This window comes from Hypanus sabinus, chromosome 12, assembly GCF_030144855.1.
Source record: "Hypanus sabinus isolate sHypSab1 chromosome 12, sHypSab1.hap1, whole genome shotgun sequence".
NCBI classification, from domain to species: domain Eukaryota; kingdom Metazoa; phylum Chordata; class Chondrichthyes; order Myliobatiformes; family Dasyatidae; genus Hypanus; species Hypanus sabinus.
The window spans coordinates 85721304-85747562 of NC_082717.1; the positions used below are offsets into that span (position 1 = coordinate 85721304).

Sequence of the window (26259 nt, forward strand, 5' to 3'; positions counted from 1 at the left end):
AGCTTATTCCATACATTTCAAAAAGTGAAAGATTCAATAATCACTCAAAATTTTCAATAGCCAGACAAGACTTTTAAATCTTTCGCTAACTTAAGCTTACACAACTAGTATGTTTGGAAACAAAAAGCAGCATCTCCTTTTCCTTCTGGCCAAGTTCAACACTAAAATACATTTTGCTTATGATCATAGTGTTACTGCATACCAAGTGAGTTAAATCAAAGATTTCACCTCTGAGACAGTATTTATAATGAATGCGCATTTCTTGAAAATTTGATGATGTTATCTTCAGTGTGGAACTTACGCCAAACTCATTAGTAAGCTAACCAAAAACAGAGCAATCTGGATAGACTGTAAAGTAGCCCAAGGAGTGGCATATACTGTTTTGAAATATAAACTAAAGCAAACTGCTCAACACACCACTGCCAGTTTACAGCAGCTCAGGACTGTAACTTAACCAACAATCAAAGTTATTGCTACACAGTTACCATATCTCACTGATAATTATGAAAATAATTTCTGAAAGGCCGAAGGCTGGGCCTGTTGGGTTATCCACAGGGATAACTTTACTATAGACTCAGTAACACTGATTGATACAATCAAAGTTTAAACTTTCATTTGCTATATTTTAATATAAATGTCCCACCACAGATGGTCTCTGGTTGCTCCTCACTCTCTGGAAAATGGTATCACCTACCTCTGGGATAATAAGAAGCCAGAGTAGGAATAGGTGTGTTAGATAATGGATAATTCTAGGAAATTTAAGTATTTGATGAGCAGAAGATTCAATACTTGCCACAGAAATGCAGTCACATGCAGTACAAATTAGCAGGGTTCCTTCTAAGAAGTGCAAAGATAAAGCAGCTTATAATGATCTGGGACCTTTCACAGCTGCTGTGTGGTTCCAGCCACAAGTTAATTTAAAACATTCCTTGGTCAGATCTGAACTCCTTATCTGATTTGAAAGTTTGGTACCATCACCTCAAGGAGATTGGGAAAAGTTGCAACACCCAGCACCCACCCAGAAAAGATGGTATCTGAAATTACTATTTTCAAATTAATAGTGATAAATGTTCCATTCTTGACCTAGTCTAAGTATTTTTAAAGACTCATTAATATGAGAGTTTTGCTTAATTAGTGCAAGTTCATCAAATGTAAAAGCATTACCTGGCACTGACAGAGTTTGGGGAAAGCACTCCTACTGGGGAAAGTGAAAAAGCAATGGCTTAATGTGGTCCCTCATCATTCAAACCACTAATGTTAAAGTGAGCATAAACCAATGACAGTCTACAGCAAGGCAAATCTCTAAGTGGTATCACCCACCAACTCCAGTGGGAGTTGTGTCTTCTCTAACCCTGCCAGATTAAACATGGGCTGCAGGAAGTGGGCTTCAATGGCAAAGCCAGCTTTGAATACACTCCTCAGCGTGGCAGTGCACTGGTGAATGGTGCTGAAGAAGCCTTGTCATGTTGCGGTAGAGAGTCTTGCAGATGCAACCACAGTGGGGAGAATGAATGCCTAGAATGGTACATGGATGCCAAACAAATGGACTACATTTTCCTGAACAGTGTTGTGCCTAAATTGTATTAGAGCTCCACTCTTTACTATAACCATATAACAACTACAGCATGGAAACAGGCCATCTCTGCCCTTCTAGTCCGTGCTGAACGCTTACTCTCACCTAGTCCCACCGACCTGCACTCAGCCCATAACCCTCCATTCCTTTCCTGTCCATATACTATCCAATTTTTTTTTAAAACGACAGCATCAAACCTGTCTCTACTGGAGGCTCGTTACACACACTACCACTCTCTGAGTAAAGAAGTTCCCCCTCGTGAACTTTTGCCCCTTAACTCTCAACTCATGTTCTCTTATTTGAATCTCCCCTATTCTCAATGGAAAAAGCCTACCCACGTCAACTCTATCTATGCCCTTCATAATTTTAAATACCTCTATCAAGTCCCCCCTCAACCTTCTACACTCCAAAGAATAAAGACCTAACTTGTTCAACCTTTCTCTGTAACTTAGGTGCTGAAACCCAGGTAACATTCTAGTAAATCTCCTCTGTACTCTCTCTATTTTGTTGACATCTTTCCTATAATTCAGTGACCAGAACTGTACACAATACTCCAAATTTGGCCTCACCAATGCCTTGTACAATTTTAACATTACATCCCAACTCCTATACTCAATGCTCTGATTTATAAAGGCCAGCATACCAAAAGCTTTCTTCACCACCCTACCCACATGAGATTCCACCTTCAGGGAACGATGCGCCATTATCCCTAGATCACTGTTCTACTGCATTCCTCAATGCCCTACCATTTACCATGCATGTCCTATTTTGATTATTCATACCAAAATGTAGCATCTCACACTTATCAGCATTGAACTCCATCTGCCATCTTTCAGCCCACTCTTCTAACTAGCCTAAATCTCTCTGCAAGCTTTGAAAACCTAATTCATTATCCACAACGCCACCTATCTTAGTATCATCTGCATACTTACTAATCCAATTTACCACCCCATCATCCAGATCATTAATGTATATGATAAACAACACTGGACCCAGTACAAATCCCTGAGGCACAGCACTAGTCACCGGCCTCCAACCTGACAAAGTTATCCACCACTGCTCTCTGGCATCTCCCATCCAGCCACTGTTGAATCCATTTTACTATTTCAATATTAATACCTACGATTGAACCTTCCTAACTAATCTTCCGTGTGGAACCCTGTCAAAGGCCTTACTGAAGTCCATATAGACAACATCCACTGCCTTACCCTCATCAACTCTCCTAGTAACCTCTTCCAAAAATTCAATAAGATTTGTCAAACATGACCTTCCATGCACAAATCCATGTTGAACAGTATTCATTCAAACTCCTGTAGATACAGAAAAGACTTTAGGAAGTCAGGAAGGAAACCGCATTTCTGAATTGCTCTTGTAGATAGTGTTTAAGTGGCTTGTACTGTTAAGTGTCAAAGACAGCTTCTGGATAGTTGAGAAAGAGGTAATGGTAATGTGGTGGAACACATACAGAATGTCCTTTTAACCTACTCTAAAATCAATCTAACCCTTCCCTCACACATTACGCTCCATTATATCTTCTTAAATGCCCCTAATGTATCTGCCCCTATCATCACCTCTGGCACTTACAACTCTGTGTAAAAAAAAACCTACCTTGAACAACTCCCATAAATATTCCACCTATCACCTTAAAAGTACGTCCTCTTGTATTAGCCAATACTTCCTTGGGGAAAAGATGCTACCTGTCCACTCTATGCCTCCTATCACACTCTATCAAGAGGCCTCTCATCCTCCTCTTTTCCACAGACAAAAAGCCCACAGCTTGCCGAGCCTTTCCTTTAAGACGTTCTCTAATCCAGGCCGCATCCTGGTAAATCTCCTCTGCATCCTCTGTGAATATTCTTCCTATAATGAGGTGACCTAAACTGAACACAATATTCCAAAAGTGGTCTAACTAGTATTCTATAAATCTGTAACATTATCTTTTGGCTCTTGAACTCAATTCCCTACTAATGAAGGCCAACATACCATATGCCTTAACCACTCTATCAACTTTGATGGAATCTATGGACATGGACCCAAGATCCCTTTGTTCTTCCAAACTGCAAAGAATCCTATCATTATCCTTGTACTCTGCCTTCAATCTTGTCTCTCCAGTGTATCACTCACATTTATCACTCCTTCTGCCACTTCTCAGCCTAGCTCTGTATCCCATCAACATCCCTTTAATAATAACAACTTATACAGCACCTTTCAGACTGACAATTTAGTTCAAAGTGCTTTACAATGGCATAAAGTGCAAACGTGAAAATTAAAAAAAAGAAAATATAAATTAAAATTAAAAATAAACATGAAAACATAAGATAAAAAGATGTTAGTTAAAAGTAAGTAAATAGGTTTTGAGCTGGCATTCATGCGTCAACTGAGCTTGCATAGTTTTAGCTATTGAATTCCACAGTTTAGGAGTGTAGTACAAAAAAGCCAACCTGCCAATTATCTTTTGAGCGTGATTGTTTAAATTTAAGACACTGGTGGAGAAAGACCAAAGAGCTTGAGCAGGATTCTAAAACAAAAACGATTCTGTGATACGATTCCCATACCATTAAGAGCTTTAAAATCAATTTAAAAGGATACAGCAAGCCAATGCAGAGTAATCTTCGACAAACTTCTACACTATCCATAGATCACTAATCTGCAAACTTACTAACCCCATGAACCTCCAGGTAGAATAAGTTTAATCTACTATCACCCTCTACCTTCTGCGGACAAGATAATTCCGAATCCATGTAGCTAAGTTTCTCTGGATTCCACACCTCCTGATTTTCTGAATCAGCCTACAATGGGGAACCTCATTGAACGCTTTACTAAAATCCATCTACATATCTACCTTCATTAATTGGTTTTGTCACTTCCTTGATAAGTCAATAAGACTCATGTGACACAACACGCCCTGCTACCATGCTTAATCAGACTATGTACCCCCAGATGCTCATAGATCCTCTCCATTAGTTTTCTCCTCGGTGTCTCTGTTGATATCAGGAGGCCTACAGAATATTTCCAAGAGTGATTGCTTCCTTCCCATTTGTCTTTCACCCACATGACTTAGATGATGCCTCAATGATATCCTCTCTTTCTGCAGCTGTTGTACTATTCTTGATTAGCAATACCTCTTGATTATTCTTGATTAGCAATCTCTCACCTCTTAGCTCCCTCCCTGTCCTTTTAAAACATCGAAATCCCAGAACAGCCAGCAGCCATCCCTGCCTTTGTGACAGCCAAGGCTCTGTAATGGCCAAAGTACAATTCCATGTCCTGATCCATGCTTAGTTCATCACCCTTATTGCTGATACTTCTCATATTAAACACATTTCAACTGAGCCAACTGACTGCATTTATACCCTATCCACTGCCCATCCTTCCTTAAAGTCTTACTATGCTTTGCATCTGTCTTTACACCAACTGCCTCTACATCTGGTTTCTATCCCCTGCTAACCTAGTTTAAACCCTTCCTAACAAGCTTTCACAAATCTGCTGCAAGGACAAGGGTCTCTCTCAAGTTCAGGTGTAATCCGACCCTTATAGTGGTGGTTAAACACTCTCATTAGTCATGCTGATTGTTTGTGCATACAAATTGTACTTGACATTTGGTTGTGCAAACTTAAATGTTCAAGTCTGGCTGCATATGAGTGTGGGCTGAGGAAATGAAGAATATATTTTCATTAGTGAGCATCTCCACTTCTCACATCTAGAAGATCATTGATTAAACAGCTAAAGGTGGCTGGGCTTGGAAAAATCTCCTGAAGACTCTCACTGCCATGTCCTGATGCCAGATGACTTCTCTAAATTCCAAATCATTTCCTACTGTGGTGGAAACTTGCAGCCCCTCAAGTAGGCAATACAAATATGAGCTATTACCAGTCTATATGGACATTTTTCAGCTTCTTAAATTAAGGGTGTCCTCTGAACAATGCAGCAACATTTGGACAGTCATCAAGCTAAAATAACATGAATACTAAAGAATAATGCAAAGCTCTGATTAGGATAGTGCATACCTAGAATTGAACATTATACTTCAAATGGGGCATTACTTTAATCGTTATTCATCAGTTCAATCCATGTGTAAACTGACTACAGTATTCGCTTACAAGACAACATTGTTGTAAACATATTTAGAAGCATGTTGACTTCCACATACCTACTGCTAGACTAAGAACATGGAAGACTACATTAATGCAAAATCTTTTTCTCAATGGTTCCTTTAGGTTGTCATAGCAGATGAGTGTGGTGGGCGGGGTTAGTGAGAATGAGCTCCTACTACCTACTTAATGTTCCCAGTGGTGTGTGTCTCATGTAGCCTCTGATGATAACCAAGTCCAGCTCCTGGCTTTCATGTACGGCTTAGCCAATAAGCCCGATGGAACTGTTTCTACTGACAGGAGGTGGGGCAAAGGCAGGTTACTGGCACCTTAAAACCAGTAGCTCTGGGCAGATGGAGAACCTCAGCCACATTTGGCAACTCACCGAGAAGGAAAACACTGATCTCAAATTGCTGTCTTGCAGCTATACCCACTCATGGGGAAGGCTTCAAGAGTGAACCCAGAGGAAAAACGTGGAGCTGGAGTTGTTAAGGAAGTCCTACATTAAGTTCAATGTTGACTGATAGCCCCTGCAGTACCTCTGGTGCCAAACTGTATCCATCTCTGTGGTTCCTTTGGATTCATCAGCTGCGTAGAGAGGGGGAGCCCACAGCATGGGCAACAGCGTGCTCTCCATAATTGCGCATCCCTGGCTTGCGTATGGACATGTAAACAGCTAGGACGTTGTACCCTTTGTTGACCCTGACCAATGGTGAGTCTCTCTTCTGCAATTCACAGTCAATACCAGTACCACTGATTAACTCCGAATACCTATCAACTCAGTATTAGATTGGGGTTCATGTTATATAAGTGAAAAAAGAAAAATTTAATTGAAGATATTTAATGTCTAATTAATATTTTCCATTTTATGTAATGAATTGGTTTGATTTAAAAAAAAATTGAGCTCCAGAAAAAAAAAAAAATCTGTATATCATTTCTTGGGGAATTAGAACAGAAACTGCTGGAAATATTCAGGTTGATGACCAGTACTGGGTAAAGTTAGAAATGAGACAAGTTCAAAGTTGCATAGGAAGTACAAAAGGGAAGGAGCCACTGAAGGTTTAAGCAGTATCATAAATAAATATTTCTGGATTATTTGGGGCAAGATCACCCTTTTCCCCAGCATGCAATAACAAAACCTCCCTCATAATCTGAATTTACCTTGAGGGGTTGATGATGATACCCATCCAGAAAAGAAGAACTGCCTGTAAAAAGAAAAATATATATAATTAATATGATAGAAACACGAATATTTCAACATAGTCAACAATGAAATGACTATCAGAAAATATTATGAGAATTCTGAAAAGAAGTTGCAATTTAATAAGAATGAAGATTTTGTTGAAAGCCAAAGGCAGTTGCAGGATCGTGCAATTATAGACATATTGAGCTAAGTAACGGCAGTGTCTTAAATACTCCAATTAATTAACTCATTCCATTTCAAATGACAATTTCTCCAATAACACATAGCTGAGCTTTACATATGCTTTTGTTATCTTTATGCCTTGCTGTTAAAGGCCACTGCTACTTTATTAAACAGATAAACCAAGTTCCTTTTAAAATTACTTTCAAACGTAGGATTTAAAAAAAAATAATTTTTTCTGGGAACAAATTTGCAGAATTTAGTTTGACTCTTTGGTGAAAACTAAAATCAACTGTCATGGAAACACAGTGGCCATAAATGTCACAATTTAAAATGGTGTTAAATCAAGCTTTACTTTCTTTGACAAATTTGTAAGCTTTAAAAGCAGATGTGAGCTTTGATCTATTAACTGAACCCTTGTACAAAGAGAATTTTGATGCTTTTCTTCCTCACTGTGGGGAATAATACACTGATGTCCAACAAATTTTATTTGGTAAATATTTATTTTGGTTTAAGAAACAACACAGGAACAGGCTCTTCTGGCCAACAAGCATGCATGCACCCATGTGACCAATTACCCAATTAACCCATACGTCTTTGGAGTGTGGGAAGAAAGCAGAACACCTGGAGTAAACTCATTACAGATACAGTGGAATTGAAACCAGATCACTGGCGCTGTTATGTTTGCTGCTAAGCTACAATACTGAAAGCTGGAATAGACTACTCCAGACCATTTTTTGTTCCAAATAATGAATAACATGATAGTTTACTTCAGTCTTGTGGGGCTTCTTGGCTTTATTCATTTAGAAGCACCGAATTTGTGGTCAGTGAGAAACAAATAACACTTGCCACTGATCCCAACAAAAGCTTTCACAAAGCCCTGGCCACCTCTGTGGCAAAAATATCCCATTTAGTGATGAGTTAACTAGATCAGAATTCCCTGGCACTTGTAGCTGTGATGCCATCAACCTGATGAGCTGACCTGCCCATCACAACAGAAAATGCTGCAAAACTCAGCAGGTCCAGATACAACCGGGAAAGAGGAGTCAAAGACTGCTCATCTTCAACTGACAAATTAACTGCTCCTCTGTCCATGGTTGCTGCTGAACCTACAGTGTGATTCCATGTTATCTATTTTTTTAATTCAAGATATTCCAGCATATGCAGTCTTGTTATAAAATTTTCATAACCAGCTAATCGCATCCAAGAACTTCTGCAGTGAGCAGAACAAAAATAATTTATATATTATTAGGAGTACTCAATAATGATAAACATAACATTAGTGATTAAGATGGAAATTAATTAAAAATCCTTTATATTTGAATGGTGTTGCAGAATTAAACACATACATAATACTAATTGTTTCCAGACAAAGTAGCTTCTGTACAGTAATCTTGGCTTGGTGTCATTTTGCCAGATTTTCATGGCGACTTACTGTGGGACAAGTTTGTAAACTATTTAAACACAGGACAATCAAAATGATTTACCTCAGCTGTGGCAGAGACAGCAACTTTCAGATTTTAGTAGTGCATTACATAAAGCTAATCGCTTATGCACTTGAGATCCCAAAGCTGTTGTCAAATTTTGCAGCATAACATGAATAGTTTTTCCATAAGATCTTCCAAGTCCAAAGTAAAACCTCATCACGACACAGAAAAACAGAAACGAATTCAAAATAGCTAACTGTTATTCAGCATTGTGGTAATAAGCCAATTTCTGCAAAACAATATTTTTAAACCTGTAATATTTTCACTTGCATGAACAGGTGTGGCCTCACTGTAACAAATTCTTTGAATAACACCAGTCATTTTATCCAATTTTAGTCACACCTGGGTTAGATTTGTTAAGCAAATCGCACACAAAAAAATATTTTGCAGTTATTTCAAAATTTCAACTGTCACATCCATCTGAGATGAAATATATAACCTGGCATCTGAAAAATAGAACTTAGCAATCCATTGTAATGACATTTTAAATTCTTCAGTTAGGTCTCTGGATTGGGACTCAAACCCATGACCATGCATTTCAGGGACAAACAGCCAGAGAGGAAAAAGATAGTGGAACACAGAATACACAATAAATATTTGTTCAAACACATATCACTATAGGAACCCCCATCTGTTTTGCATTGATTTTAGAGCTTGAACGTTACTACTAATGTTCTAAATATAACTTATGATCAATCCCCATTTTGGTTAGATGCTCCCACTCCTGAATTTCAAAACAGGAAACTGTTAGGATGGGGCGTGTGGAAAACAGCCAAAGGAACTAATAATACAAGCAATTATAAATAATGTGAATTGGAAAGATAACTGAGACCCAATGTTGACAAAGCCCTTGAACCAAATGGTGTACATTTCAAGTTTAACAAGGGTAACAGCATTAATGTTTATTGATTTCCATCCAAGTATATAAAATAACCAGAGTTCAATGCTCCAGTGCATGAATTAGTTAAGATGATTAGAAAAAGGAATGTGAAGTAACTGTACTGCAGAGAAAAGATATAATGGCAATTTAAAAAAAAATGTTTTGCAGGTAACAACACAATAAGAAGAGATTCCATGTGGATGTCAAAAGATTAAGTACACTGATGGTGGGTTTAGAGGGGATCCAGAAGAGAAAATAATTAAGGGAAATTAGCTCATGGTTTAAGGAAAAGACATTAAAAAATCATGAGACATTTAGTTATCTGAAAATTAGTTGCCTAGAAGAAACAAAATTAAGGAATGGAATTCTTAAATACACAAAGGACTTCTATCCAACCTTACGCAAAATAATTCCAACAAGACAGTTCATTATTGGATCCAGTAAAAGAGAACAAAGTGGGGAAAACATAGTGATAATATAGAACCTGCAATATGACAACAATCCAGAAATATGACCAAAATGGGGCAACTGAGTTTTGACGACGCAGAACAGAATTTGAGAAAATAAAGTGAACGCTATCAGAAGGTAGCAATAGCAAGGATTTGAAATGTTGAACTGAGTCCAGGAAAAATATATTCTGTCTAAAAAAACAAGATCAAACTAAATACCAATGAGGCACATTGGATGAATAAAGGCAAAGAAAAAAAACTGAGGGCAAGGAAAGGCCGACATCGTACAAAAACAGAGGCTGACCCAAGAGAGCAAATGAAAAGAAGAATATTTCTTAAGGGCAAAAAGAGACCGTTAATCTAGTTTACTGTGGATCATAAACCAAACAGTAAAATACAGGCCATTAGACTTTAAAATATAGCAGAATTAGGCCATTCAGCCCATTCAATCTGCTCTACCATTCAATCATAGCTGTATTTTCTCTTTCAAGCCCCTTTACCTGCCTTTGGCTTGTAACTCTTAACTTTATTACTAATCAAGAACCTATCGAACTCTGCTGCAACAGTAGAAGTACGAGGTAATATAATCAAAAACAAGAGAAAATCTGCAGATGCTGGATATCCAAGTAACCCACACAGAATACTGGAGGAACTCAGCAGGCCAGGCAGTATCTGAAAAAGAGTAAACAGTTGATGTTTCAGGCAGAGACCCTTCATCAGGACTGAAGTAAAAAGACGGTAAGTAAGATTAAGTCAGAGGGTTCAAAGCCCATCTAGAAATCAGGCGGCAGAGGGAAAGAAACTGTTTCTGAATTGCTGAGTGTACGCTTTCAAGGTTCTGTACCTTCTTCCTGATGGTAACAGTGTGAAGACACGTACTGGGTGGTGGAGATCATGATGGGTGCCACGCTCCTAAGGCACCTCTCCTTGAAAATGTCTTGGATACTACAGAGGCTAGTACCCATGATTGAGCTAATTTTACAAGTTTCTGCAATGTACTTCGATTTTCTGCATTACCCTCCCACCAATACCAGGCAGTGATGCAGCCAGTCAGAATGCTTTCTACAGTACATTTGTAGAAGTTTTCAAGTGTTTTAGTTGACAAACTGAATCTCCTCAACTCCTAATGAAATATAGCCACAGTCTTGCTTTCTTTGTAGGTGCATCAGTATGTTCCGTCCAGATTAGATCCTCAGACATACTGACACCCAGGAACTTAAAATTGCTTACTCCCTCCACTTCTGATCCCTCTATGAGGGCTGGTTTGTGTTCCCTCATCTTATCCTTTCTGAAGTCCAGTCAGCTCTTTGGTCATACTGACATTGAGTGCAAGGTTGTTGTGACACCACTCAACTATCTGATATATTTCTCTCCTGTACACCCTTTCATCACCATCTGAAATTCTGCCAACAATGGTTGAATCATCAGCAAATTTATAGACGGCATTTGAGCTATGTCTAGCCACACAGTAGAGAAAGCAGAGCAGTGGGCTGAGCACACATCCCTGTGGTGCGCCAGAGTTAATTGTCAGCAAGGTGGAGATGTTATTTCCAATCTGAAGTTAGGAAGCTGACGGTCCAGTTGCAGAGGGAGACAAAGAGGCCCAGGTTCTGTAGTTTATTGATCGGGACTGCAGGAATTATGGTACTAAACGCTGAGACAGTCAATAAGCAACATCCTGACATAGGAACTTGCATTGACCAGGTGATCCAAGGTTGCGTGGAGAGCCATTGAGATTGCATCTGCTGTAGACCTATTGTGGCAATAGGCAAATTGCAGTGGGTCCACATCCTCACTGAGACAGTTGATTCTAGCCTCTCAAAGCATTTCATCACTGTAGATGTGAGTTCTACTGGGCGATAGTCATTGAGGCAGCTCACGCTGCTCTTCTTGGGCACTGGTATTGTTGCCCTTTTGAAGCAGGTGGGAACTTTCAACTGTAGTGGTGAGAGATTAAAATGTCTTTGAATACCCCCACCAGTTGGTTGGCACAGGTTTTCAGAGCCTTTCTACGTATTCCATCAGTTCCTACCGCCTTGCAAGGATTCACCATCATGAAAGACAGCCTGACACTGGCCTCTGAGACAGGGTTGTCGTAGCTGTGCACAGGAATCGTCATAGCTGTGGTTTTATTATTCCTTTCAAAGCAAACAAGAGAAGCGTTGAGCTCATCTGGTGGTGAAGCATTGCTGCCATTCATGATGTTGGGTTTTGCTTTGTGGGAAGTAATGGCCTACAAATCCTGCCAGAGTTGATGTGCATCTGATGTCACCTCTAACCTCTCCTGGAATTGCTTCCCAGCTCTTGAAATAACCGTCTGCAAGTCATACCTGATTTTCTTATACAGACCTGAGTCATTTTAAAGCAATTTAGAAAAAAGGGCGCTATCACACATACAATAATTAACCATGTTCAGTAATAGAGACCTGGCATGTCAAGTACAGTATACATGCAGGTATTGGACCAGTTTGTTTATCAGATAGGAAAAAGGTAAAATAATGGAAATACACTCAGAAACTAATAATGATGTCAGCATGGACTTCGAGAGAAAATTCTACTTGATCAACTTCACTTTAGTCATCAGAGGTAACTGAGAGAAGACAGGATAATGCTTTTGATGTGAATTATCAACACTTGTAAGTGCATGATGTGTCAGAAGAAAAACACTAGAAAGTTCAACGTCAAAGTTCCAAGTAAATTTGTTATCAAAGTATGCATGTCACCGTATACTACCTTGAGACTCTTTCTTGCAGGCATTCACAGGAAAACAAAGAAATATAATAGAACCAATGAAAGCTAATCATAACCAGACTGTCAAACAACCAATGTCCAAAAGACAAACATTGCAAATAAATAATACTGAGTTGTAGAGTCTTTGAAAGTGAGCTCATAGGTTGTGGAATTTGTTCAGAGTTGAAACAAGTAGGTATCTATGCTGGTTTAGAAGCCTGATGTTGGTAGGGTAATAACTGTTCCTGAACTCTGGAGATGTGGGACCCAAGGCTCCTCTATCTCCTTAGTAGTGAGAAAAGGGCACAGCCTAAATGATGAAGGTCCTTCACGATGCTTTCTCCTGACAGCACTCTTTGTAGATAGGGAGGGCTTTACCTGTGATGGACTGGGCCACGTCCAAAATTACAATCAGGGTTGATATGCCTGGCATGTTGTGAAATGTGTTGTTTCGCAGCAGCAAGGTGCAATACATAATAAAAAACTATAAATGAAGAAAAGAATATATAGTGCACAAAAGAGAATAGAAGACACTGAAGTCATGTTCATGGATTCATTGTCCATTCAGAAATTTGATGGCGGAGGCAACACAGGTGTTCCTGAAAACTTGAGTGTGCACTTTCAGGCTCCTGTACTTCCTTCCCCCAATGGTAGCAATGAGAAGAGGACATGTCCTAGATGACAGGCACCCTGAATGATAAGTTCCTCCTTTTAGAGACATCGCCTTTTGGAGATATCCTTTTTGCTGGGGAGGCTAGTGCCCATGATGAAGCTGGCCTTGTTTGCAGTTTCCTGAAGCATTTCTGATCCTCTGCATTGGCCCCTCCATTCCAGATGGTGATGAAACCAATTAAAATGCTCTCCACAGCACATCCAGAAATTTCCTAGCGTCTTTGGTAACATACCAATTCTCCTCAAGCTTCTAATGAAATATAACTGTTGCCGTACTTTCTTTGTAATGCATCAATATGTTGGGTTCAACACATAGATACTCTGAAATGTCAACATCCAGGAACTTGAAATTGTTCACCTTTTCCACTGCAGATCCCTTGATAAAGACTTGTGAGTGTTCCCTTGACTTCTCCTTTCTGAAGTCCACCATCAATTCTTCTCTCTTACTGACATTGAGTGCAAGGTACACCTCCTCATCACCATCTGAAATTCTACTAACAATAGTTGTGCCACTGGCTAATTTGTAGATGGCATTTGAGCTGTACCTAGCCACACTGTCACAAGTATTGATAGATTAGAGCAGTGAGCTAAGCATGCATCCTTGAGGTGCGCCGGTGTTAACTGTCAGCAAGGAGATGTTATTTCTGATTTGCACTGACTGTGGTCTCCCAATGAGGAAGCCAAGGATCCAGCTGCAGAAGAGTTTCAGAGGTCCAGATTTTGGAGCTTTTGATTAGTACTGAGAGGATCATGGCATTGAATGATAAGCTGTAATCAATAAACTGCTGCTGCTTGATGTAAGTGTTGCTATTGTCCAAGTGGTTCAAAGCTGAGTGGAATGCCAGTGAGATTACATCTGCTATAGACCTACTGTGGTGATAGGCAAGTTGCATTTTGCTTACTTCCCCCACCACTTTGGAAGACATTTCCGTTCTTGAGCGTCAGTGCTTCCATACGAGGCCATGATCCAACCAGACAAGATATTCCCTACTGTGCATCTACAGAAGTCTGTAAAACGTCTAGATGATATGCCGAATCTACACAAACTTCTAAAAAAGTAGAAGCACTATGTGCATTCTTTGTGATGGCAGGTTATGTGCTGGTCCCAGCACAGATCCTGATATGATAATGCCAAGGAATTTAAAGTTAATGACCCTCTCCATTTCTGATCCTCTAATGCAGGTGTTCCCAACATTTTTTATGCCATGAAGCAATACCATTATGCAAGATGCCCATGGACACCAGGTTAGAAACTGTTCTAACAAATTCTGGCTCATGGGCCTCTGGTTTCTACCTTCTGTCGTCAATAATCAACTCTTTGGTTTTGCTGACGTTGAGTGAAAGGTTGTTGTTGTGGCACCACTCAACCAGATTTTCAGTCTACCTCTTAAATGCCAACTCATCATCACCTTCGATGCGGACAACAGTGGTGACATCTGCATCACAGTGCAGCTATAAAGCAACTAGAGCAGGGAACTAAGCACACAGCCTTGTGGTACTTAGAATGAATAACCAAACTGATTTCAAGCCAAAAGCAAAAAAAAAAATTAAAGTAAATGCTAACTGCTTGAAGAGTTACATGGAGAGTCACGGAGGATGGGACTAAAGCAAATTAACAATTTACATTAAAAGTAATTTCCAAATCTGCAAATGGTACATTGCTGTTGCCTCCAGATTACTGCAACACACTCCTGGATACCCAAACTAGCCATATCCTTTGATACCTTCAGGAACTCCAAATGAATGATAAATCAAGCCTCTCATGTTCAGTAACATTCTCCTGCACCAACTTAAGCAATTTTTCCAATTTAAATTGCCAACCTCAATTACAAAGGTCCTTCTGTATAATTTCCTCCCAAGTCAGGTTGAGTTGAGACATTTGTGCAAATATAACAAGGTACAATTAAAATGAAAAAGTTACTTGTGACAACTTCACATGCACACTGAAGTGTACAAGGTGAAAAAAAACTGCAAAAAAGGGCAAGTCCAATGCAGTGCATGGTGTTTGACTGTGTAGGTAGGATTAGGGTTCAAGGACCTGATGGATGTAGGAAAGTAGCATCTCCTGAACTTGGTGGCGTGGGGCCTCGGGTTTCTTTTGCCTGAAGGCAGTAGTGAGAAGAGGGCATGGCCCAGATGGTGGGGCTCCTTGATGATAAATGTTTTTGAGGCAACGCTTCATGTAGATGTTCTCAATGACGAAGGGCTGTACCTTTGATGGTTCAGGCGGTGTCCATTAGTCTCTGCAGCCTTTTGTATTCCTGTGCATCAAAGATACCACATTATGCCATGATACAGCCTGTTAGGATACTTTCAACAGCAAATTTGCAGATGCTTGTTAGGGCATTTGGTGACATGCTAAATCTTGATAAACTTCAAAGAAAGTAGAGGTGCTGGTGTGGCTTCTTTGTTGATTATGTGGTGAGCCTAGGACAGGTTATCTGAGATGTTTACACCCAGGAATGAAAACTGGCACTCGTCTCCCAACTTCTCCTTTCAGAAATCCTTGGTTTTGTTAATGCTGAGCGTGAGATTGTAATACAGCTCAACCAGGTGTCTTATTTCACTCCTGTACGCTAACTCAATAGCACATTTGATTACCTACAATGGTAGTGTCTTTGGCAAATTTATAGAGGGTTTTGGAACTCCGTTTAATCGTTTAAAGAGAGTACAACTGAGAGCTAAGGACACAATTGTTAAGGTGTACTGTCGATTGTCAATGAGATGTTGTTACCCACTGACACTGATTAAGATCTGCCAATGTGCAAGTTAAGGAGCTAGTTGCAAAAAAGGTCCAGGGGCTCAGGCCTCAGAGCTTAGTGTATTTTTGTTATCCAAATGGTCCAGAACAGATTGGTGAACGAGTGAAATAATACATGTTATTGATCTGTTGGGGTGACAGGCAAACTGAAGTGGATCCAGCTCATTTCTGAGACAAAGAGGCTGATGCCAAAACTAACCTTTCAAATCACATCATTACAGTGGGTGCACGTCCAAGTTAGTAGTGACTGAGGCAATTTACTATGCTCTTCTTGGGCACTGGTGCGATATTTTATAACAAATGACAACTGCAGAATGAAGATACAAGAGGATGAAGGTGTCCATGAATATGCCAGCCAGTTGGTCTGCACAGATATTCAACACACAGCAAGGCAAGTAATCTGGACTGGATGCCTTCTGTTAATTTGCCTTCTTCAAGAATCTCAGACATCAGCCATGCAATGCAAATTGCTGGTGAAATACACAAGGGTGGACATAGGCTTGGTCACAGCAGAAAAGAAAATGAAGAAGTTTTCACTTTGGTAGCTTGTTGATTATAGAATGTCACAGGCTCAATCTACACCAGTAATTAGATGAGGGCATGAAGTACAATGCACTCAAATTTACCTACAATGCAAAGCAATTTGGAAGAGCTTTCAGGATGTTGCAAAGACCCAAGGTGATAAGGAGAAGCTAAGTGGACAAGACGTAAAGGATTACAACATTTTTAAACTCTGGTAAGAAGCACAAAGTATTTCCAGACTGATGAAAGCTCATCAACCTCAAGCACCATCTCTTTCTGTCTCCACAGATGACCAGCTGGGTGTTTCTACTTTTATGTCAAATTTTCCATCACCTGCAGAATTCTGATTTTCTGCTGACCATGACCAACCAGCTGTTAAGTATATTCAAAACCAAGGCCAATTGATTACCGGACACTATGGCAACCAAAGGATATAGTGATAGGCTGGGCAAATAAAAGCGAGAGTCACCAATGAACTGGCAGAAGTTGCTAGAGATATCATCTGCTTACGCCTGTTTCTGCTCAGGTGTGGTGGCATCCGTCGGTCTCGAGAGACCATGGATCTGCGCCTGGAGTTTCAAGTAGGTTTCCAGGGCGCAGGCCTGGGCAGGGTTGTATAGGAGACTGGCAGTTGCCCAAGTTGCAGGCCTTCCCCTCTCCTCTTCACGCCACCAATGTTGTCCATGGGAAGGGCACTAGGACCCATGCAGCTTGGCACCGGTGATGTCGCAGAGCAACGTGTTAAGTGCCTTGCTCAAGGACACAAACACACTGCCTCAGCTGAGGCTCAAACCAGTGACCTTCAGGCCACGCACCAACACAGGTGCTCAGGTGTACATCAGCAGTAATTAAGTTCCCCTGCTTCAGTCTAGCTATGTATAGGTAGTCCTCCTCCAAACACAAAGTTGTGTTCCTAAGAAACCTTATTGTAGAAAGTTATATTTATAAACTAATAGGAAAATGAGGGCAAGGGGCTATAGATTTTCAGACATGGAATACAAAATTTATTTTCACCACAGGATTTTCTAAAACTTAGAGACTAAAAGCACTTTCTTATTTTGTTACTGCAAACTGAAAATAGAAAAAGCTGCATGCTATAATGTGTGACTCCCTATTAGTTTCTAAAGTAACCTTTAAATATCTTCCTGAACTGAAACTAGCAGCTGGTGTTAAGACATAATGGTGTCTGATTGCTGCTAGAATGTTTTAATGGAAATAGGTACTTTTTCCAAGAGCATTTTTTCTATTTGTCAATTTCTAGGTCCCAATGGCCACATGATACAAAGAATGCTTCCTCATCGATGAAGCATACTCAAGTTATGACCAATTTGTGTTATGAAAATCTGTGTGAAAGCAGAACTCCTTGTGCATTTTATTTATAAGCACAATTGAAGTTTCTCGGTTGGCAACAGAGAGGGTATTTAAGTGCCTTTGCAAGCATTTTGGAATTAATGAGACCCGTGATGAATAAATTAATGCTACTGACACCGTGCAGACACTTTGCTGTAGAATAGCTTCTGTTTGAAATACTGCTACCTTAGTTTCGAAACACAAGCACTTAAGAGCAGAATGTGGAGGCTTGATTATAAAGAAATATGCAACAGTGCAGAAGGTGAACTGTAACATTCTGCCCTTCAGCAGAATACAGCAGTTTGAAAAAAAGTTTATTGATCTTGGAAATGTTGAGAAATTTTAAGATTTCACTGCTGCTGTTGGCAACCATTAGAACCCAGTTCAAAAAAACATTTACTTAGAATCTTCCCAAAATATGGGCGTGTTAAACGGCTGAATTTAAACTCAACGATTTACACACTGCCAAGCTTTCATGGGTGTTGGTAATTCCACTCTGAGTACTGGGCATTGAATGGTTCAACAACGCAGAAAATGACTGGTATTACAGACTGGGATAGGAATTACAGCCTCAGGTGTACTGAATAAATATTTATTTTTGATACTCCCTTTACTAAAGCCATGGCAGAGGAGAACCTCAGAAAGTACGGTGGCAGGCCATAAAGCCACCTGCAGTAGCAGGAAGTATTTGCATTCACACCTGGATGGACAAGATACCATTTTGTGAATACCACACACAAAAAAATTGGAGGAACCTCAGGTTAGGCAGCATTTGTGGAGAGGAGTAAATAATGAAGGATCTCAATACAAAACATTAACTTTTTCTTTCTTTCCATAGAGGCTGCCTGACTTGCTGAGTTCCTTCAGCATTTTCTGTGTGTTAATCTGGATTTCCAGCATCTACACAATTGCTCCTATTCATACTGTGAACAAACTAGCCTCCTCCAAGAGGACTACAACCTTGTCATAGGGTCAGGGCTTTATGCGTTGGCTCATGGTGGGCCACCCATGCCAAACAGGTCAAAAGGTAGAGGACAGACTAAGAGTGCTCTACCGATCTTCTGAGTTTAGCTCATGACTAACTACCCTGTCTGGTCAAAAAAATAGTGTTATGGAAACAGCAATGAAGAATCCTTCTTTATCTGTGTATGACAGTATAGGCAGAGATGAAGGACCTTTATTGCTGCCCTAAATGCCAGCAGTGTAACAGACAGTAAGCAAATAAGAGCATACTAGCTTTCTCTTGCACATTTTACTATACACACACACACAACCCTTTATCCCTCCTTTCTTTCCCTCAAGGCCAAGACAGGCACAAGGCAAGGTTCCCAAGAGGCTTCCCTGCTCCTCTCACCATCCACACCACTACCAACAAAACATTCCAGCTGTTTATCCAGTTAAACTGTTGGTTGGGGCATTCCACTGCCCGTAATGCAGCTCCACTCAGTTGTTCACCCACTGAAACGTTCCCACAACCAATGAGCTCACTTTAGGGACTCTATCTCATGTTCTCATTATTTATTGCTACTTATTTATATTTGCACCTGCAGTTTATTGTACTCTGCACTCTGGTTGATCTTTCATTGATTCTGTTATAGTTATTATTCTAAAGGTTTGATGAGTATGTCTACAGGAAAATGAATTTCTTGATAGTATATAGAGACATGTACGTACTTTGATAATAAATTTACTTTGAACTCATCTCTTCACTACTGCTGTGCTCTCTAAATAATGATCCCAGGGTTTAGAAATGGGTACACCTATAAATGGCGCACTACAGAGTCTGAAAACAGAAAACGCAGGTGCTGGAAATACGCAACAAAATGCAATGTGGCAGAAATGCAGTAGGTGAGGCAGCATCTGTGGAATCTACATTCTAATGACTTCAGTTGTTACAATAATTCTGGTTCTCTAACCAGTCACCATGTTGGTTCAACCTAAAACGTACAGAGGATAGATATCAGGTCAATACTGATTATGACACTGGTGATCACATTGATTTTGTCATGTGGAGGTTTACCACCTTGATTTTGGTTCCTTTTACAGTCATGGCATCGATCCAAGCTCCTACAGCATAAAAGCAGATGGTAACACAGCACAGGAAGAGCAGTCTGATCACCGGGGCTGTAGCAGCACAGTGAAAGAGCCACTTAATTCCACATCCCTTTTACACCACTCTGCCATGTAAAGCCTTCCTTTTCAACTGTAATGAAAGCTTCTATTATCTCAAAGTCCACAGAAACAGTAATCATAACAGTTCACTGCACAAAAAAAATCTGCAGCCCTTCCTCCTCTTTTTGCAATTATCTTAAATCTGTTTCTTGTGGTTGCTGACCTTCATGCCAGCGCAAAAAGCTTCTCTCAGTCTATTTACTGAGGCCATCAAAATGTATTAAAAAGCATTTGTGCAATAATTAGCAGTCTGAAAAATCGTACTGTGGACAACACAGTGGAGCAGCTGGTAGAGCTGCCGCTTCACAGTTCTAGTGGTCCAGCTCCAACGTCCTGCAGTGTGGTCTGTTTATCTTCGTCCTGTCACCACATGGGTTTCCTCTGGGCGCTCCAGCTTCCTTCCACATCACAAAGGTGTGTGGGTTGGACGGTTAACTGGCCACTGTACACTGGGTGGGCGGGAAGTGTCAATTGGAGGTTGAGGAGAACAAAATAGGATTAGTGTAAAAGGATGCCTGATGGGCAGCACAGCCTCAGACAGGCTGAGGGACCTGCCTTTGTACTGAACGGTGCCAATTACAATTAATTCCTCAATGAAAAGCATGCTTTCATTTAAATGGACCAATGCAAAATGCCTTCTCTTCACTGACCGTCTAATGAAGAAATTGCAGGCTATTTGTAACAAGCCAGGAAGACCAGGGCAATGACTGCCAACACAAGAAAGTTTGCAGATGCCGGAAATCCAAGATTTTTTACCAGTCCTGATGAAGGGTCTCAGCCAAAACGTCAAATGTTTCCTCTTTCCTATGGAAGCTGCCTGGCCTGCTGAGTTCCTCAAACTATCTCAAGCTAGATTTTAAAACTATTTTGACAGCTTCAACACACCTCCTAACTTGTTCAAGACGAACTCTGAAACAAAGTCTTTGCATCAAGTCAATAGACAATAGCTGCAGAAGTAGACCGTTCGGCCCTTCGAGCCCACATCGCCATTCTGAGATCATGGCTGATCATCTACTATCAACACCCGGTACCTGCCTTGTCCCCATATCCCTTGATTCCCCTATCCATAAGATACCTATCTAGCTCCTTCTTGAAAGCATTCAAAGAATTAGCCTCCACTGCCTTCCGAGGCAGTGCATTCCACACCTCCACAACTCTCTGGGAGAAGTTTTTCCTTAACTCTGTCCTAAATGACCTACCCTTTATTCTCAAACCATGCCCTCTGGTACTGGACTCTCCCAGCATCTGGAACATATTTCCTGCCTCTATCTTGTCCAATCCCTTAATAATCTTATATGTTGCAATCAGATCCCCTCTCAATCTCCTTAATTCCAGCGTGTACAAGCCCAGTCTCTCTAACCTCTCTGCGTAAGACAGTCCGGACATCCCAGGAATTAACCTTGTGAATCTACGCTGCACTTCCTCTACAGCCAGGATGTCCTTCCTTAACCCTGGAGACCAAAACTGTACACAATACTCCAGGTGTGGTCTCACCCGGGCCCTGTACAAATGCAAAAGGATTTCCTTGCTCTTGTACTCAATTCCCTTTGTAATTAAGGCCAACATTCCATTAGCCTTCTTCACTGCCTGCTGCACTTGCTCATTCACCTTCATTGACTGATGAACAAGGACTCCTAGATCTCTTTGTATTTCTCACTTACCTAACTCTATACCGTTCAGATAATAATCTGCCTTCCTGTTCTTACTCCCAAAGTGGACAACCTCACACTTATTCACATTAAATGTCATCTGCCAAGTTTCTGCCCACTCACCCAACCTATCCAAGTCACCCTGAATTCTCCTAACATCCTCATCACATGTCACACTGCCACCCAGCTTAGTATCATCAGCAAATTTGCTGATGTTATTCTCAATGCCTTCATCTAAATCGTTGACCTAAGTGGTAAACAGCTGTGGTCCCAATACCGAGCCCTGTGGCACTCCACTAGTCACCACCTGCCATTCTGAGAAACACCCATTCACTGTTACCCTTTGCTTTCTATCTGCCAACCAGTTTTCTATCCATGTCAATATCTTCCCCCCAATGCCATGAGCTCTAATCTTACCCACCAATCTCCTATGTAGGACGTTATCAAATGCCTTCTGAAAATCGAGGTACACTACATCCACTGGATCTCCCTTGTCTAACTTCCTGGTTACATCCTCGAAAAACTCCACAAGATTAGTCAAGCATGATTTGCCCTTGGTAAATCCATGCTGGCTCGACCCAATCCTATCACTGCTATCTAGATATGCCACTATTTCATCTTTAATAACGGACTCTAGCATCTTCCCCACTACTGATGTTAGGCTGACAGGACGATAGTTCTCTGTTTTCTCCCTCCCTCCTTTCTTAAAAAGTGGGATAACATTAGCCATTCTCCAATCCTCAGGATTGGAGAATGATCCTGAATCTAAGGAACATTGGAAAATGATTACCAATGCATCTGCAATTTCCAGAGCCACCTCCTTTAGTACCCTAGGATGCAGACCATCTGGACCTGGGGATTTGTCCGCCTTCAGTCCCATCAGTCTACTCATCACCGTTTCCTTCCTAATGTCAACATTTCATTTCCTCTGTTACCCTATGTCCTTGGCCCATCCATACATCTGGGAGATTGCTTGTGTCTTCCCTAGTGAAGACAGATCTAAAGTACTTCTTAAATTCCTCTGCCATTTCTCTGTTTCCCATAACAATTTCACCCAATTCATTCTTCAAGGGCCCAACATTGTTCTTAACTATCTTCTTTCTCTTCACATACCTAAAAAAGCTTTTGCTATCCTCCTTTATATTCCTGGCTAGCTTGCGTTCGTACCTCATTTTTTCTCCCCGTATTGCCTTTTTAGTTAAGTTCTGTTGTTCCTTAAAAATTTCCCAATCATTTGTCCTCCCACTCACCTTAGCTCTGTCATACTTCCTTTTTTTTAATGCTATGCAATCTCTGACTTCCTTTGTCAACCACTGTGGCCCCTTTCCCCCCTTTGAATCCTTCCTTCTCCGGGGTATGAACTGATTTTGCACTTTGTGCATTATTCCCAAGAACACCTGCCATTGCTGTTCCACTATCTTTTCTGCTAGGATATCTGTCCAGTTAACTTTGGCCAGCTCCTCCCTCATGGCTCCATAGTCTCCTTTGTTCAACAGTCAGATGAAGTTTCCACAATAGATAGGAGACTGGGCAGATGAAGGTGAATGGAAGAATCAAATTACAATCTTCAGCTTTTTTTTTAAATTTTGGTTTTGATTTAACTTGGAACCTATTTTTGTTTGTTTAAATACTTAGACCTTTGAAGATGTAATCATCCTTTACTAAGAATAGAGTTCGGCGAGAATGAATCCTGTTTGCCACGTGTAGATGTATTTAGGAAGAAACTGAAGAGAAAAGAATTGATGACCTTAGCGAAAGCTGAAATAAACCCATGTCGGTTGGTAATTGCTCACATAGCCATTTAGTCAAATGCTGAACAGACCAACTGACAGCATGTTCTGACACGTATTGCTTCTGTTCAATAGAAAGAGCTAGAAGCTGTTTGGCTGCTCCTAATAAAACAGGAGCATTGCCACGGGATACAGATTAGAAGACAAGCTAAACAAGTTCCATGCAATCAATTACAACTCTTTTGCTTTCAAAAGCAGTAAAGAAATAATCCACATATACAGCTCAAGCTTTACCATTTGAAGTAAAAGCAATCAATTTCCTTAGCCAACATCTTACAAGGGTTAGCTTTTCAATACTAGCAACAATCCAATCTCCTCAGAGCTGAACCAGTCCTTAGTTATGTAAGGAACTGAGTTATGTAGCATGAAAACGGGCTCCACATCTACCATCAAACCCCATCTATTAGCAGTTATCCAATTGGATGATTTATTTTTCCCTAGAATAGCTCTTTAGTTGGGAAAAGGGAATTCCTAAAAACAATCATTTAACCTGCCTCAATAATCAGGGAAAGCCTCAAGCACTCTTTGAACAACTGGGATGCGAATAAAGGAAATAAGAGAGTCAGTCCCAACAAAGAACAAAAGATTACAAATTCTGGGGACATCTAAGAGGCCACTGCGGCCAAGCATGCCTCCATCTTTTAATGCACTGATGATGGGTAACATTGCTGCTCTATCGCCTTGTAATACCAGCTGAAGATGAGACCAACTTAATGAACCTACAGACATTGGAAAGAATAGTTTTCATTGGCCTGTTAGCCACCTGCCTCATTCTTTCTGACAGTTTATTCAGCTGATGAAACATGACAACTTGCTGGTTGCAGTGCTCAGCACTGAGTTGTGCTTTCCACAACAGGATGGAGGCAGAAACAAGTCCACACAACATCAGTCCCGCAGCTAGTTCAGGCAGCTCAGTGAGAGGTGAGTGTGGCTGAGCAATGTTGTCCAGATTAAGGTGGTAACTACAAAGAAGGGGTAAATTGCAGTAGGGCAAGGGTTCCCAACCTAGGGTCCATGGACACCTTTCTTTATGGTATTGGTCCACGGCATAAAAAAGGTCGGGAACCCCTGGATTAGAGGAAACAGTCACAACATTTTAAATCAGGGTATAAGAAAGTAACTGTGTAGAAAAGATCTGTTTCTGCAGAGTTGTACAGCTCCTACTTTTGGCACCTTTTTCTAGAGTATCAATGAAGCAAGTGTGAAAGATGACCGTTATTTTTCCTGGCGAAGGAAGTTTAGTTGGGAGAAAAAAACCAGGCCTGCTTTCACTTGAATATAGCACACACACAGAATATATACCAAGTTCAAACCTTTCTTTCCAAGCAATCCCACATTCTTCACTATCTAACTCTGCATTCCCTTCCCTCGTAAACACATTCACCTTCCTCTTAACTACGCCAAGTGGTTGCATCAAATGCAGTTTGCCCATCACCTCTGTTCAATGACAAACATTTGCTCCCTATTACACACTGCAGTCTTGTTTTCAAAATACCACGTGTCACCCCACCTTATCTCAGAAATCTATCCAAGTCCCAAGTTTTTCTAAAAATTCATCCTCTACTTTGGGACCTGACTTCAGTGAATCTCTGGAATTCCCTATGTAAATCCCTGTCTTTCCATCCCTCTTCCACTAGATGTTCCTTAATAATTATTGATCAAGCTCTCTCCTCTGTAGGTCAAATGCCTTGCAGCTTCTGTACTACACAATGATGCAGCCAGACAGGACACTTTCGATGGTGCTCCTGTAGAAGGTCGTTAGAATGGGGGTGGGGAGCTTTGCATATCTCAATCTCCTCAGTAGACCCTGCTGTGTCTTCTTGACTAATGAGGAGGTGTAGTGGGTCCATGTTAGATCATCTGTTATGTGCACACCAAGGAACTTGGTGTTTTTCACTCCCTCCACAGCAGAGCCATTGATGTGCAATGGAGAGTGGTCAACCTGTGTCCACAATCATCTCACTTGCCTTGTACACATTTAGACTCAGGCTGTTGCTCTCGCACCAAATGACAAGCCTCTCTACCTCCTCTCTGTAGGCCAACTCTGTATTATCATCAGTGAACCTGATGTCGAGGCTTGACCTGGATCGAGCAGTGAAGTCAAGAGTCAGCAATGGACTGAGCACACAACCCTGGGGGCACCAGTGCTCAGTGCGATGAACCTTGAGATGTCCGACTGACTGGAGGCTTTCTGTCAAGAAGTCCAAGATCAGTTACAGAGAAGGGTGTTGAGCCTCAATGACGACAGTTTACCCACCAGCCTCTGAGGGAGGACAGTATTAAAATGCTGGCTGAGTTGATGAACAAATGATGCATCGTTTTCTCAGTGGGACAGGACAGAGTTGAGAGCTGAAGTTATGGCAACAGTAGTGGACCAGTTTGAGTGGTAGGTGAACTACATAGGGTCCAACGTGGCTGGAAAACGGGATTTCATAAGATCCATTACCAGCTGCTGTAATCATGATTATTTTTGGAACATTTCATGATGCCCATTTACCTTTTTAAACGCAGCAATCAAGATTGCACATAACATTCTGAATGTGGTCTAACTAACATTTGAAGCATGCTTACAACTTTTATTTAATTATAGAAATTCTAGTTGCCACTAGCTTTTAGTGATACTTGCGTATCACTTTGTTCTTCTAATCCTTTTAAATAACTTTCCAAATTATGTGACCTTGTTGTCCTAACCAAAATGTATTAACTCACAAATACTGCAATTCATTTTGGAACTATTCACTTGCTCTCATAAACATTGCTTAATCATTTG

General features: G+C 40.7%; 1 protein-coding gene across 3 annotated transcripts in view; it reads right to left on the bottom strand.

Moving 5' to 3' along the window:
* The window catches only part of usta (uronyl 2-sulfotransferase a), an 86187-nt gene that overhangs the window by 58667 nt on the left and 1261 nt on the right, over window positions 1–26259 (bottom strand). For all 3 annotated transcript variants that reach the window (XR_009515177.1, XM_059986366.1, XM_059986367.1), the window contains exon 2: window positions 6826–6869. Coding sequence is in view for 2 of the 3 variants with exons in the window: in XM_059986366.1 (XP_059842349.1) it covers window positions 6826–6869 (44 nt within the window). In the remaining variant the exon portion in view is untranslated. The remainder of the gene's footprint in view (window positions 1–6825; window positions 6870–26259) is intronic.